We start from the raw sequence: 16,069 nt of genomic DNA on the forward strand, positions 1-16,069 counted from the left end.
CAAAGATTAACAGCCCTCCGAGAGTTGAAATTCCTCCTCATCGCCATCTTAAATGGGAAACCCCTTATTTTTAAACTGTGCCCCTTAGTTCTAGATTTCCCATGAGGGGAATTTGCACATGGCAAGATCCCCACAAAAAACAATGGGTAATGGTCAGATAATCTGTTTTAGTGATGTTGGTTAAGGGATAAATATTGGCCAGGACACTGAAGTGAACTCCCCAGCTGTTCTTCAAAATACAGCCATGAGATCTTTTACATCCACTTAGAGGGCAGACAGGGCCTTGGTTTAGCATCACATCTGAAAGATGTACCTCAAACAATGCAGCACTGCCTTCAGTACTGTTCTGAGTGTCAGCTGGATTTTTCTGCTCTAGGATCGGATTTCGCTCCCAAGGTGGTAGCATCATCCACAAGATGCATTGCAAGAACTCACCAAGCCTCCTTAGACAGCACCTTCCAAACCCATGATCTTTACCATCTAGAAGGACAAGAGCAGCAGACACATGGGAACATCACAAGTTCCCCTCCAACCCACTCACTATCCTGTCTTGGAAATATATCACTGTTCCTTCATTGTCGCTGGATCAGAATCCTGGAACTCCCTCCCTAACAGCACTGTGGGTGTACCTACACCACATAGAGTGCAGCAGTTTAAGAAGGCAGCTCACCACCACCTTCTCATGGGCAATTAGGGATGGGCAATAAATGCTGGCCTAGCCAGCGATGCCCACATCCCAAGAAAGAATTAAAAAAGCCAGGTTGGGAAATTTCCCACCAGTGAATATGGTGTCTGCTGGAAATGGGGGCAGGGCGTACGGATCCGGGTCCCATCTGCCCTTTTTAAAGGTCCATGGAGTCACAGCGACGCCATGTAAATCCGGCCCCTAGTCCTTGGAGTTGGACGTAATCAAGAGATACTTGTGTGACAGAAGTTATCGTGACTTTAATTTACAATGCTTTATGTCCAGCAGTTGGAAAGCATTTTTTTGTCTGCCTTGGCTTATTTATTGGATTCCCTCTTGCTGGTCACTGCACAAACAGATTTAAATTGATTGCTGCAGGGATTGACTGGTTGTAAACAATACACATCCCCAGATTGTCCACTGTGTGTGGTTTGAGTGTTGTCATTGCCTTTGGATGGGATTATTCAAAGCATTTGGAATAGATTGATAGACCAAGGCACTCTCAAAATACAGGAATCCTGCAGGACTGGGTGTGTTTCTTTGGCAATTGTGTGTGTGAGTAACTGCCATTCTGAATCCTGTGAATGCTGTTCTATCTAATGCACCTAAGGGAAACACAGTGTTTGATTTCATCTGTTCTGGGAGATCCCTGAAGAGATTTGGAGTATTTCCTCGGCAGTTTTGTAAACAGATGTCTGTCAGTCTGGGGGAAGCAGTGACAGATTGGTGATCTCCTGGAGCAGTAGCCATATAAGGAGGAGAGAAACTGTGTTTCAAGGATTAGTTTTATATGGAAGGTTGGGCAGGGAAAGTGTCTTTGTAATTTTGTAAAGTCTGTAAATACTCTATACTGTTATTCAGAGTTCATTTATCTGTTTAATGTTAAATAAATTGGACTATTGATTTCATGGGAACAAGATGGCCCTGTGAGGGGGGACATTCTGACCCTTTAACCCTGCGACAGTCTCCCTCTGAATGGGATATGAAGGCCCTGTGACAGTGTCACTGTGAGTGGAATATAATCACTGTTATGAGCTCAAAGAGTACAGTGCTTCGAACACAATGTCTTTATTAGAACTGAATGTAACATGGCTGCCCGCAGCTTGTGCCTCATGGCAGAGGTCACATGACTATGACAAGCCAGGTAGGACCTTCAATACATGATTACATTTCAATCCCAAACATCCCCCTTTTCGTAATGAATAAAAGACAAATTTGCATGCACTATCATGTGTAACTGAATTATCCAAGTTACCCACTATACACCTGCTGTTCTCATGCATTAACAAACTGTTCATTAATCTCATCAGTCTCTGCACATGCATTGAATACATAGTTGTTAAATTGTGCAGGTATCTTAATGGTACGCATGCATATTGTCATTGGCTGTTCGTCTAGGTGATGTTCCCTCTCCGGGACTGTTGTTCGTGTAGCACTTGTTGTTGTCTTGGTAGTTGTTGTTGTTCCAGTTCAGTTGTTGGGACTGGTGGACTTCTGGGAGTGATGGTCATTCTGTACTCTGTGCAGCTGGTGAGGTCACATCTTCTGAATCGGCTACCTGCAGTGAAGGCAGCTTCTCTAGTTGTCTTATATGCTTGCTGTTGCGCCGGTATATTTGGTCGTTCACGTCCACTGTGAAATGTCCAGGTGACAACTGCTCTACACATGCCTCAAGTTTCCACGTAGGCTGATTCCTGTTGAGAGCATTGACAGTTTGTATCCTGACTGGTTGTCCAATACTCAACTCTGGCAATGGTTTGGCAATTTTGTCAAAATGAAATTTGACTTTCTGCCATTTCACCTTGATTTTTTCGCTCATGTCTGTTATTATTTCTGGCTTCAGTAGCTATTTTGCTATTTGAAGAGCAGTTTGGGTGCGCGTGACATTAGACTTTGGACGGGACTATTTTCCATGGCTTCAGTTGGTGTGTTTCTTCGCTCAAGGATTACCTTGTATATATCTGTGTCAGATTTGCTAGATTTCCTGATGATTCCTTTAGTGATTTTCACTGCCACCTCAGCCTTTCCATTCAACAGGAGATAGTGCAGAGATGATGTATAGTGTTGAATTTCCCAATCCTTTGTGAAGTGGCTGAATTCTTCACTCGTGAACCGAGGGCCATTGTCGCTCATCACAATGTCTGGAATGCCGTAATAACTGTAGTGTGCTTTCAAGCATTCTACAATCTCACCGGAAGTCATTGAAGTCAGCTGGCCTAACTCCCACTAGTCAGAATAGTAGTCTACGGTGATAAGATTATCAGTTCCTGCTAGAGTGAAGAAGCCTACTTCCAGCTTCACCCAAAGTCTGCCTGGGATGTCATGTGTCATCAGCGGCTCTCTAGCTTGCTTAGCTTGGTACTCGTCACCAGCACCACACTGACCACTGATGTGGTCTTAAATTTCATTGTTCACGTTTAGCCAGCAGAGCACTTTTCTTGCTTCAGCATCTCTCCTCTCATCTCCTTAGGGATAATGACTCTATTTCCTTTGTGCAAGATGCCATCTTGGGCTGTCATTTCATTTCTGTATACCCGATATGCTCTTATGACCACAGGTGTGTTCTTGATACTCTTCGGCCATCCTTTCATCACTACCTGTTGCAGCACTTGGAGAGCTCCACCTTGTTGGGTAGTTTGCTTGATTTGAGCAAGGTGCTTGTTTGCCAGACTCAATGCCTCTGCAGTATTAATGACTTCTAGAACATGTCGAGCTGCTGCTTCACGTTGAGTCTGGAAGATTTCACGTTCTGTTTCAGCATCCTCAATTTTCTTCATAGGCAGTGCTGCTCTCGGCAGTATGTCTGCAATGTACATCTGTGTCCCTTGCTTGTATGTCATGTCCAGATGATGTCTCTGTAAGCAAAGTAACATTCTTTGTAGACACTTGGGAGCAGATAGTAGCGGTTTGAGAAAAGTGCTTTGAAGTGGCTTGTGGTCGGATTCCACTGTCACTTGGTCTCTCCCAAGCAGGTATTGGTGAAAACGGTCACAAACAAAGAAGATAGTCATGCACTTCTTCTCGATCTGAGTGTAGCATCATTCAGTTTGAGTTTACTCCTTGGATGCAAATGCAGCTTGTTGTCCTTGCTGCATTAGGGTTGCTCCAAGCTCGCTGGCGCCACGCTGCAAGGTGACTTCATCATTGACATCATGGTGCGTCAGCACTGGTGTTGTCATCACTAGTTGTTTGATGTTAGTAAATATTGCTTCTTGTTTGTGCCCCAACACCACTGCACATCCTTGGGAGTGAGCTGGCGTAATGGTTCACAAATTAGGCAAAAATCTTGCTAGATAGTTCATGAATCCAACAAATCGTTGCACTGCTTTCATGTCTGTCAGTCACTGCATTGCTGCTACAGCTCTCACCTTATCAGGATCTGGGTGAAGACCTTTTGCTGTCAGTACATGACCTATGTACTTGACTTCAGGCATCTTCAATTACAATTTCTTTTTGATCAACATCTGGTTCCTCTTGCGAGGTCTCTCTAGCAGTCACACTAGATTCTGATTGTGATCAGCAATGGCTTCTCCCATTGTCTCCACATCCACTATGGATTCCACTTCGGGAAGAACACTGACTATCTAATGCTGTCAGTGTTGATACTCTTCTGGAGTCGTGGAAATGCCAAACAGCGTGCGCAACCATCTTTATCTCCTGAATGGCATCCAGTCTGTAGTGAGAAAACTGCTGCTTTCATCCAGCTTCACCTGCTAGTAATCATCCTTCACACCTAGGGTAGTAAAGATCTTTGCCTTGGCAAGTTGTGACAAAATTCCTTCAATGTTTGGCATGGCATAGTGAGATCTCTTCAGTGCCTTATTTAGATCCTTTGGGTCTAAGCATACACTCAGCTTTCCAGTTTGTTTCACAGCTACCATGCTGCTAATCCAGTCTGTAGGAGTTCGTTCTGACTTGATTACTCCCTTCTTTTCCAGCCCTTCTACCTTGTTTTTTAGGCTTGACTTGAGAGCAGCTGGAACTGTTCTCAGCAGATGCTAAATTGGCCTTACATTTTCATCTACTTCGCGATGATATTCACCTGGAAGACATCCAAACCCTGTAAACACATCTTTGAACTCCTCTAGGATCGGTTCAGCGATCAGTGGTTCAGCGTGCTGCGACGCGTTGCAAGTCTCTTTTGGCACATTTAGAGTTACCAGTCCAAGCTTTAGACTTACTCCGGCTGAGATGAGTAGCTTTTGCTTATGTCTGTTTTTTCTGTTCTTCAGAGAGATTTAGGGTGGAATACAATTTAAAGCAGTCTCTCCCCAACAATGTTCAAAGTGTTGCTATTCACATTAGCTCCAGCTTGTCAATTAAATCTGTTGCGACCTTGTAGTTTTGCCATTGCAAGTGGGGAAAATGCCAGTTTTGCTGCATATCACCTTTCATTTTACAGGATCTGGGAGAGGAAAATTAACAGCCATTTTGCCTCACCCAGTGTGTTTGCTTTCCTTTGCAGTGGCTTTCAATGGCTTTTTTAGTAGCTTTCTGCAGCTCTGATCATTTCTGTGTTCCTATTTCCGTGGTTGTGGCCTTTCTCTGGCTCTTCAAAGCTCAATCTCAGCTCTACTTCCAACACCATGTTACGAGCTCAAAGAGTACAGTGCTTCTAGTACAATGTCTTTATTGGAACTGAATGTAACATGGCTGCCCCTAGCCTATGCCTCATGGCATGACTATGGCAAGGCAGTTAGGACCTTTGGTACATGATTGCATTTCAATCACATATAATCGAGAGAGGTGGTGGCGTAGTGGTATGGTCGCTGGACTAGTAATCCAGAGACCCAGGGTAATCCGCTGGGGACCCGGGTTTAAATCCCACCACAGCAGTTGGTGAAATTTGAAATCAACAAAAATCTGGCATTAAAAGTCTAATGATGACCATGAAACCATTGTAAAAACCCATCTGGTTCACTAATGTCCTTTAAGGAAATATGCCATCCTTACTTGTTCAGGCCTACTTGCGACTCCTTACCCACAGCAATGTGGTTGACTCTTAATTGCCCTCTGAAAGCAAGCAAATCATTTGTATCAATCGCTAAAAAGCCTAAAAGGAATGGAACCAGACGGACCACCTCGCATTGACCTAGGCACCAGAAACAACAACAGCAAACTCAGCGCTGTCGACCCTGCAAAGTCCTCCTTGGGGGCTTGTGCCAAAATTGGGAGAGCTGTCTCACAGACTAGTTAAACAATGGCCTGACATAGTCATACTCGTAGAAACATACCTTCCAGACAATGTTCCAGACACCCCCATCACCATTCCTGGAATTGTCCTGTCCCTGCTGGCACTGTGGTATATAGTCGGGAGGGAGTTGCCCTGGGAGTCCTCAACATTGACTCCTGACCCCCTGAAGCCTCATGGCATCAGGTAAAACATGAGCAAGGAAGTCTCCTGAGGATTACCATGGAGTGCCCCCCACACCCCCCTCCTCCCAGCTGATGAATCAGTACTCCTCCATGTTGGACACCACTTGGAGGAAGCACTAAGGATGGCAAGGGTGCTGAATGCACTCTGGTACTCTGGATGGGGGACTTCAACGTCCATCAACAAGAATGGCTCGGTAGCACCACTGCTGGCCAAGTCCTAAAGGACATAGTTGCTAGACTGGGTCTGCGGCAGGTGGTGAGGGCACCGACAAGAGGGAAAAACATACTTGACCTCATCCTCACCAACCTGCCTGCCACAGATGCATCTGTCCATGTCAGTGTTAGTAGGAGTGACCACCGAATAGCCCTTGTGGAGACAAAGCCCCGTCTTCACATTGAAGATAGCCTCAATCATGTTGTGTGGCACCACCACTGTGCTAAATGGGATAGATTTTGAACAGATGTAGCAGCTCAAGATTGGGCAACTATGAGGCATTGTGGGCCATCAACAGCAGAGTTGTACTTGAACACAATCTGTAACCTCATGGCCTGGCATCTCCCCCACTCTACCATTGCCACCAAGCCAGGGGATCAACCCTGGTTCAATGAAGAGTGCAGGAGGGCAAGCCAGAAGCAGCAGCAGGCATACCTAAAAATGAAGTGTCAACCTGGTAGAGCTACAGCACAGGACTACTTGCATGCCAAACAGCATAAGCAGCAAGCGAGACAGAGCTAAGTGATTCTACAACCAACAGATCAGATCTAAAATTTCCAGCATCCGCAGTATTTTGCTTTTATCTTAGATCAGACCTAAGCTCTGCAAACCTACCACATCCAGTCAAGAATGGTGGAGGACAATTAAACAACTCACTGGAGAAGGAGGCTCTACAAATATCGCCATCCTTAATGAATCCTTAATGATGGGGAGTCCAACACAACAGTGCAAAAGATACGGCTGAAGCTTTTGCATCAATCTTCAGCCAGAAGTGCCTTCAGATGTTTCTTGATATCATGTAGAGTGAATGGAATTGGCTGATGCTGTGATGCTGGGAATCCCTGGAGGAGGTCCAGATGGATCATCCACTCTGAGTGCAGCTCCAACAGCACTTGCTCCAACAACACTGAAGAAGCTTGACACCATCGAGGACTAAGCAGCCCACTTGATTGGCACCCTATCCACAAACATTCTCTCCTTCCACCACGAACTCACAGTGGCAGCAGTGTGTACCATCTACAAGAAGGCAACTCATCACCAACTTCAAGGGCAAGTAGGGATGGACAATAAATGCTGGCTTAGCCAGCGATGCCCACATCCCATGAATGGATTTTTAAAAATCACCCTGTGACAGTATCACTGAGTGGGATATCATGTTTAAGCAATTTATTGGAGTTCTTTGAAGTAGTCACATGTGCTGTCGATAAGGGAGAACCAGTGGATGTACTGTACTTAGATTTCCAGAAGGCATTTCATAAGGTTTGATGATCAAAGGTTATTGCAGAAAATAAAAACTCATGTTGTAGGTGGTAACATATTGCATGGGTGGAAAATTGGCTAGCTAAACAGGAAACAGAGAGTAGGCATAAATGTTTTTTTTTCTGGTTGGCAGGATGTCATGAGTGGTGCACCAAAGGGATCAGTGCTGTGGCCTCAACTTTTTGCAATTTATATCAATGATTTGGATGAAGGGACCAAAGGTATGGTTGCTAAATTTGTTAATGACACAAAGATAGGTTGGAAAATAAGTTGTGAAGAGGAGATAAGGATTCTACAAAGGGATATAGATAGGTTAAGTGAGTGGGCAAAGATCTGGCAAATGTAGCATAATGTGGGAAAATGTGAATTTTGTGAATGTCCATTTTGGTAGGAAGATTAAAAATGAAGCATATTAACTAAATGGTGAGAGGTTGCAGAGCTCTGAGATTCAGAGGGATCGGGATGTCCTAGTGCATGAATCACAAAAGGCTCATATGCTGGTACAACAAGTAATTAGAAAAGCTAATAGAATGTTACCGGTTATTCGAGGGGAATTGAATATACAAGTAGGGAGGTTATGCTTCATTTGTACAGGACACTGGTGAGACCACATCTGGAACACTGTGTACAGTATTGGCCTCCTTATTTAAGGAATGATGTAAATGCATTGGAAGCAGCTCAGGGAAGGTTTACCATACTAATACCAGAAATGGGCAGGTTGTCTTATGAGGAATGGTTGGACAGACTAGGCTTGTATCCACTGGAGTTTAGAAGACTAAAAGGCGACTTGATCGAAACCTTTAAGATCCTGGGAGGGTCTTGACAGGGTGGATGTGGAGAGGATGTTTCCTCTTGTGGGAGAATCTAGAACTAGTGGGCACTGATTAAAAATAAGGGGTCACCCATTTAGGACAGAGATGAGGAGAAATTTTTTCTTTCAGAGTGTCATGAGTCTTTGGAACACTCTTCCTCAAAAGGCGGTAGAGGCAGAATGTTTGAATATTTTTAAGGCAGAGGTAGATAGATTGTTGATAAACAAGGGGGGGTGAAATGTTATTGGGGGTAGGCGGAAGGTTACAGATCATCCAGGATCTGATTGCATGGCAGTGCAAGCTCCAGGGACTGAATGGCCTTCTCGTGCTACTAAACCATATGTTTGATATGATCACCCTGAGAGTGCGAAATGATGGTCCTGTGACAGCATCACTGTGAGTGGGGGCATGACAGTCCTGTGACAATGGCTCTGTGAGTAGAGACACCATGTGGCAATCATGTTTTGAATTAGCTGTTTAAATCTCAATCCCATTGTATGATGCTGAGTTTGAGTTTATTCTCCTTGACATGTTTCAGTTTGCTACAGTGACACCCATTCTCCAAATCCACATTCTGAACTTCAAGGTTACAACAATCTGATTTTGCCTTCTGCTCATTAATGCAGAGACTAGCAGACTGCTCTCTTTCCTGCACCTGAGCCACCTTCCTCTTAAAATTTTGCAGGCAGTTGAAAATAAACATTGCTGGTAGCATGATAACAGGATGAGTATTGATTCTTGGTTCCTGCTTAAGCTGAATTTACATAAGACACTCATTAAACCTCAGCTGGAGTATTGTATACAGTTCTGGACATCACATTATAGGGAGGATGTGAACACATTGGAGAGTGTGCAGAAGAGTTTTACAAGAATGGTTTCAGGGATGAGAAACTTCAGTTACGAAGATAGATTGAAGAGGTTGGGACTGTTCTCCTTAGAGAGAAGAAAGCTAAGAGGAGATTTGATAGAGATGTTTAAAATCATGAGGGGGCTGGACAGAGTAGATAGGGAGAAGCTGTTCCTGCTTATAAAAGGATCAAGAACAAGAGGGCACAGATTTAAAGTGATTTGCAAAAGAAGCAAATGTGACGTGAGAAGAAACTTTTTCACACAACAGATGGTTCAGGTCTGGAATGCACTACTTGGGAGTGTGGTGGAGGCAGGTTCAATCGAGGCATTCAAGAGGGCATTAGATGATTGTTTGAATAGAAACAATGGGCAGGGGTACGGGGTAAAGGCAGGGCAATGGCACTAGGTCATAATGCTGATTTGGAGAGCCGGTGCAGACACGATGGGCCGAATGGCCTCCTTCTGTGCCATTAAAATTCTGTGATTCTGATTCTGTGATTAAATCCCTGCAATCCACTTATACAACACTTGTTGCCATTAGTGGTGGGTCCCAATCTGTATCTGGTGACTCAGTAGCTCATTGCTTTCTAGCTTCACAACTGATCTTAAAGAAAAAGAAGTTTATTTTTCCATCTTCCAATGTTGGCATGCCGTTTTGGTACAAGAAGATTAAAACATATTTGTACAAACTGGATTACTAGGAGGATTCTCAACGGTGGTGTAACCATTTAGCTGATTTTAATGTTGTCCAGGTTTTTGTGTGTTCATCCTTTTTATTTGACACTTATGGACAAAATTTGGAGGTTGAGCAACTCGGGCACCTAATCTGTACTTGGTCTCACCAATACGAAAGAAACCTTAGGGCAGAGAATGCAGCATGCTTGTTTAGAGGAAGTATGCATATTCAGAAAGAATATTTTGGGTCCCTGGGTAGTGTCATGAGAAGGGGTTAAAAGGTTGGTCTTGCATTTCCTATACTTGAATGGGAAGATGCCATGAGATGGGAGAGGAGGTGATGGACCAGAGTGTCTACAGCTAAAAGGTCCCTTTGGAAAGCAGAGGGATGAGGGAGGGAAGGTGTGTTTGGTAGAATTGTATGGAAACTAGTGGAAGATGAGCTTTTGAATGTGAAAACTACTGGGAGTGGAAGGTGAGGACCAGGGACCCCATCTCGCAATTGTGAGAGGACGATGATGGAAAGGAGTGAGGGCAGAAGCACTGGAAATGGGATAGACCTGATTGAGTATCCTGACTGTGATGGTTGAAGGGGAATACTCAGTTGAAGAAAGAGGACATTTCAGAACCTGTGAAATGGAAGGTGTTATCGTCAGAGTGATAGATGGAGAACACAGAGACAGAAATGGAATCCTTGCAGGAAGCAGGGTGGGGAGAAGTATAATCCAGGTACGCGTGAGTCAGTGAACTTGTAATAGATGTCAATGGAAAGTCTATCCCAGAGTTGCAGAGGGAGAGATGGAAATTTGAAGCATAATTTTTGAAATTCTTTGAAATCAGATATTTAATTTATCTCTTCTCTCCAGTGATGTTGCCTTAGCTGCTGAGTGCTGATAGCATTTTCTCTTTTTGATTCAAATTTCCAGTATCTACAGTATTTTTAACTTTAACTTGCATTTTTACCTGTATTGAATTTCATTTGTGGCCTGTTTCCATCTACTTGCAATTTTTTTTCTCAGTTCTCCTTGGCTGCTGTGTCAACCTTGACCATATGCTGACTGCAGTACCATCTGCAGATTTGGTCAATTTGCATCGTGTCCATGAATTCAACAGGTTTATGCAGATTGAAAACAGTGAGGGACTTCAGGATTGATCCCTGGGACAGTCCACTCTGCATTTTCAAAGACTAACATCATTCTTGCAATGAGTATGCACTTTCCTATCCACCTAAAAATTAAGACTGGAGAAGTTAGGGTGTTCTCTTTAGAGCAGAGAAGGTTAAGAAGAGATTTAATACAGGTGCTTTAAAATTGGAGTCATAGAGTCATTTATGGTTTAGAAGGAGGCCATATGGCCCATTGAATCTGCCGTTCCTATGTAGATTAATCAAGTCAGCCCCACTCCATCCCTGTAGCCTTGCCAGTTTATTTCCTTCAAGTGTCGATTCAATCTCCTTTTGAAATCATTGATTGTTTCCACTTCCACCACCCTCATGGGCAGCAAGTTGCAGGTCGTTGCCACTCACTGCTTTAAAAAAGTTCTTCCTCACATTCGCCCTGCATCTCTTGCCCAAAATCTTTAATATGTGTCTCCTAGTACTTCAGCCATCAGCTAATGGGAAGAGTTTTTCCCAGTCCTCATTATCTAAGCCTGTCATAATCTTGTACACTTCTATCAAATCTCCTCTGAACCTCCTTTTCCCCATGAGAAAAGCCCCAGACTTTCCAACCTAATCTTGTAACTAAAAGCCCCATCCTGAAACTATACTAGTAAATCTCCTCTGCATCCTTTCAAGGACCCTCAAGGACATCTTTCCTGAAGTGTGGGGTAACCAGAAGTGGATGCAATATTGTAGCTGGGGCCTAACCAAAGCTTTATAAAGGTTTATCATAACTTGCCTGTTTTTGTAGTCATGAAGTCAGCTTTATGAAGCCCAAGATGCCACATGCTTTGCTAATCACATTCTCAATATGTCCGGCCACCTTCAAAGACTTATGCATATGAATCCCCAGGTTACCTGTCCCTGCTCGTTCTTTAGAACTGTGCCGTTGAATCTACATTGCCTCTCCCTCTCCCTTCTGCCAAAATGCATCACTCACACTTGGCTAATAAATTCCATCTGCCGCTTGTCTACTCATTCTACTAGCCTATTTTTTGTCTTATTGCAGGCGATTCGTATCATCCTCCCTGTTTGCCGCCATTCCAAGTTTGTTATCATCGGAAAATTTTGACATTTTACTCTGTATTCCAAGATCCAAGTCAGTTATACATAGCAAAAAAAGCAGCGGTCCTAGCACTGACCCTTGGGGAACACCACCATCTACTACCCTCCAGTCCAAAAATAACCATCTATCATGACTTGCTGCTTCTATCATTAAGCTAATTTTTAACCAATTGGACACTGACCCTCCTGTTCCATAAGCCTCAATTTTGTTAACCAGCCTTTTATGTGGTCCTTTATCAAACAGTTATAGGGGGTTTTGATAGAGTAAATAAGCAAAAACTATTTCCATTGGCAGAGGGGTTAGTAACCAGAGGATATAGATTGTCACTGGCAATAGTACTAGAGGTTCCATAGTGAGTTGTTGTGATCTGGAATGCACTGCCTGAAAAGCTGGTAGAGGCATATTCAATAGCAACTTTCAAAAGGAAATTAGATATATATTGGTAAAAGAAAAAAAAAGTTGTAGGGCTGTGAGGAGAGAGCTTGGAAATGGGACTAATTGTAAAGCTTTCAAAGAGCTGGCACAGTCACAATGGTATGAATGGCCTCTTGTGTTTTATGATTCTACGTTTTAAGCTCTTCTCTCATTCCCTTGGAGTTTGACCTTTAAACCCTATATATATATTGGTTTTAAGACTTCCTGTTTCTCCCAGACCATATCAAATCTAATCGCGTAATGGCCGCTGGTCTCCAGTTTTGCAGTACTTCCATTCCTAGTATGCTGCTATCAGGTCAAAATGTGAGGTACTGACTCAACCGAGGTCAAGCAGCAGTCATACATTACACACAGTATAACTGCAGCCTTGGGCACGCAGGATTCAGGGTTACAACTTAATGTTATTGTTTCATCTGCATCTAAAATAGTGAAGTCGAGAAACAAATCTGGAAAAATTTGATGTATATCAACACTGGAAATAAGTTTTCAGCTACCTCAATAAGACTTATAACTCTCACCGAGTTTCTATAAAACTGGTCCGCCATTATTTTTATGAATAACCTCCCAGAGGAGTTTGGATGGTCCATTTATATTTGACATTGCTTTGAGTCTGCATGTAAAAAAAATAATTGAGAGAAAGACTTGTATTTTTATAGCACCTTTCTCAACCTCAGGTTGCCCCCAAAGTACTTTATAGCCAATGAAGTGGTATTGAAGACGTGGCACTGTTGTAATATAGGAAACATAAAGCCAATTGATGCACAGTAAGCTCCAAACACCAACATGATAATGACCAGGTAATTTTTTTTCAGTGATATCAATTGAAGGATATATATTCAACAGAATACTGGGAAAAATTCCGCACCCCTTCTTCAAAATGTTGCTGTGAGATCTTTTAAGCTCACCTGAAAGGTTTAAGATCTCACCCAAAAGACAGCATCTCTAACAATGTAGCACTCCCTCAGTACTGCACTGGATTGTTTCCCTGGATTTTTGCTTATGTCCTGGACTAAGGCCTGAATCCACAACCTTCTGACTGCAAGGCCAGCATGTTATCCACTGAACCATCACTGTTAGTTTGGAATGGCTGCAGCTGTGTGCGTGTAGCAATCTGTCACGCACAATAAAATACACTTAATTTTCTTTTACTTCTGCCAAGATTAGAATCAACCTCTGGATCCTTGAGATTAGAAATATTGTTTACACCAGTAGATCAAACATGAATTGGATATGTATGTAACCTCCAGCTGCAAATATATATAGGGCAGAATTTTGCTCTTGATGGGTGGGCGGGCCCCACCGGCTCGGTGGTGGGCTGGCAGCCGATCGCCGCCGCTGAAATGGGCCCTGCCGCCATCTTAAGTGGGCGGGCCAATTAAGGCCCGCTCAGCAGGCCGCCCGACGGGAAGCGCTATGCACTTCCTGTGCGAGCGGGGGGGATTCCCCAGCTGCCAGTACCGTCTCAGGAAGATCGGTGAAACGTTTGTAAACTTCAAAAATAGAAAAATAAAAAAATTATTACATGTCCCCCTCATGTGACAATGTCACACGAGATGGGACATGTTAATAAAAAGCACAGAAACTTTATTAAACTTTTTAAGAACAGACATGAAACCTCATCCCGCCGATGGATGAGGTTTCATGTTTTTTCAGAAGCCTGTTGGGGCTCCTGGCCTGCCCGCCAGCCTTAAGGTTGGATGGGCAGGGCCTTTAATTGATTTAATTATCCTGTCAATGGCCTCAATTGGCCATTGACAGGTTGGCAGGCGGACAGCTGATTTCGCTGTCCGCCCGCCTTCCTGAATATTTAAATGGGGCGGGATGACGTTGGGGGTTCCCTCCAACGTCATCCCGCATCATTTTCACGTCAGCGAGCAGGCCCCGCCCCCAGCTCAGTGACAGAAAAATTCTGCCCATAGTTTCTGTAAATTTATTAGAAAGAAGGAAAAGCAATCAGATTAACTAAAATATTTTTTGTATTCAAATACATCCTTAAAATAAGGTTTCTAATAAAAACATTGATGATTCACAGTAATAGGGTTAAACTAATCACACAGGTCAGCCATGATCAAATTGAGCAGCTCAAAGGATTGGTTGCCAACTTTGCAGAATGTATCCTTGGCGATTTCATCATCAATCTACGTCAGACCTATTTTCAAGTAAACCCATCCCTGGAAGTCAGTTGCACATCAGAACCAGCATGGATGCAGTTGCTGAATTTATGGTAATATCTAAGCATTTCACCTGTCATTTGTGGGGAAGCAAATGAGAACCCCAGTGAGCTAAACCTGTGTATTGAAGCTGTGTGTTGATATGAGAATACAAAAGCCAGTGCTTTATTATTAGAGTTGAAGGCATCAAGTAAACTGACAGTCATAAACGCCCCTGTTTTATACATTTGTGCCCTTGCAGATGTGTGTGTTGAGACTACTTCAAGTAATCCGATCAGTGGAGAAAATTGAAAAGATTCTTCACTCTCAGTCTTCCAAAGAGGCTTCACCCTTAGAAACAAGTGGGTAAGTGTTGGATTCTCTGCATTTTTGAAACATCACAACTAAGCATTCACCTGCTGTGCATCCAAAGTAAGACTACACCCCCTTGTGACTTGAGGACAGCATGAGGGAGCAGCTGGTTGTTGAGGTACAACCCAGCCTAATGGATAGAGTGACAGCTCTCCCTTGATCCAGAGTTATTGACAATAAAAATGAGAGTGAAGTTAGTGATTGTCAACCATAACGGTTCTCCCTTTTTATTGATGAAATCTTGTTTGTCTTGCGGAGAATGGGCCAAAAATTAGTCACTGGGATTTTTAAAATGGAAGCTGTGGCTCCTTGTTCCCTTTTGCCCTTTTTTGAGTTGGAGATATATAAAAACCTGCCTAGAGGAATTAGGCGTAGAGATGGTTCCACATGAGAGGGGAGATCAGAACAAGGGGTCATGAATATAAAAGTCATTGATAAAGTCAATACAGAATTCAGTAGAAACTTCTTTATTGAGCAAGGGGTGAGAATATGCAACTCGCTATCACAAGGAGTGGTTGAGGCGGGTAACATAGTTGCATTTAAAGAGAAGCTAGATAAACACATGAAATAGAAGGAAATGCTGATAGAGTGAGATGAAGGGGGATGAGAGGAGACCAATGTGGATCATAAACACTGGCATAGACCAGTTGGGCTGAATGGATTGTTTCTGGGTTGACAAATGCAAATTTCTTCCAGCTGATATACAAATAATTTAAATTGGATTGTGTGCAAATTTATTAGAAAGAGGAAAAGCAATCAGATCGATCAAAATATATTTTTGAAAATTTGTGATTCTTTTTTAAATATAGTATTTTGATTCAGCCTCAAAATAAGGTTTCTAATAAACACATTGATGATTAACAGTAATAGGGTTAAACTAAACACGCATATCAGCCATGATCAAATTGAACAGTTAAGTGAGTGGTTGCCAACTTTGCTGAATGTATTCTTGGGGGTTTTATCATGATTTCCCACTTCCAATGGCCATGCTGGTCAAACAGCCATTTTTCTCCATT

The 16,069-nt window shown here is 43.1% G+C and overlaps 1 protein-coding gene across 1 annotated transcript in view; it reads left to right on the top strand.

Moving 5' to 3' along the window:
- The window catches only part of cog2 (component of oligomeric golgi complex 2), a 76,270-nt gene that overhangs the window by 11,125 nt on the left and 49,076 nt on the right, over positions 1–16,069 (top strand). The window contains exon 5 of the mRNA XM_078541767.1: positions 14,944–15,047. Coding sequence (XP_078397893.1) covers positions 14,944–15,047 — 104 coding nt within the window. The remainder of the gene's footprint in view (positions 1–14,943; positions 15,048–16,069) is intronic.

Source organism: Cetorhinus maximus, chromosome 5, assembly GCF_964194155.1.
Source record: "Cetorhinus maximus chromosome 5, sCetMax3.hap1.1, whole genome shotgun sequence".
Taxonomy (NCBI): Eukaryota; Metazoa; Chordata; class Chondrichthyes; order Lamniformes; family Cetorhinidae; genus Cetorhinus; species Cetorhinus maximus.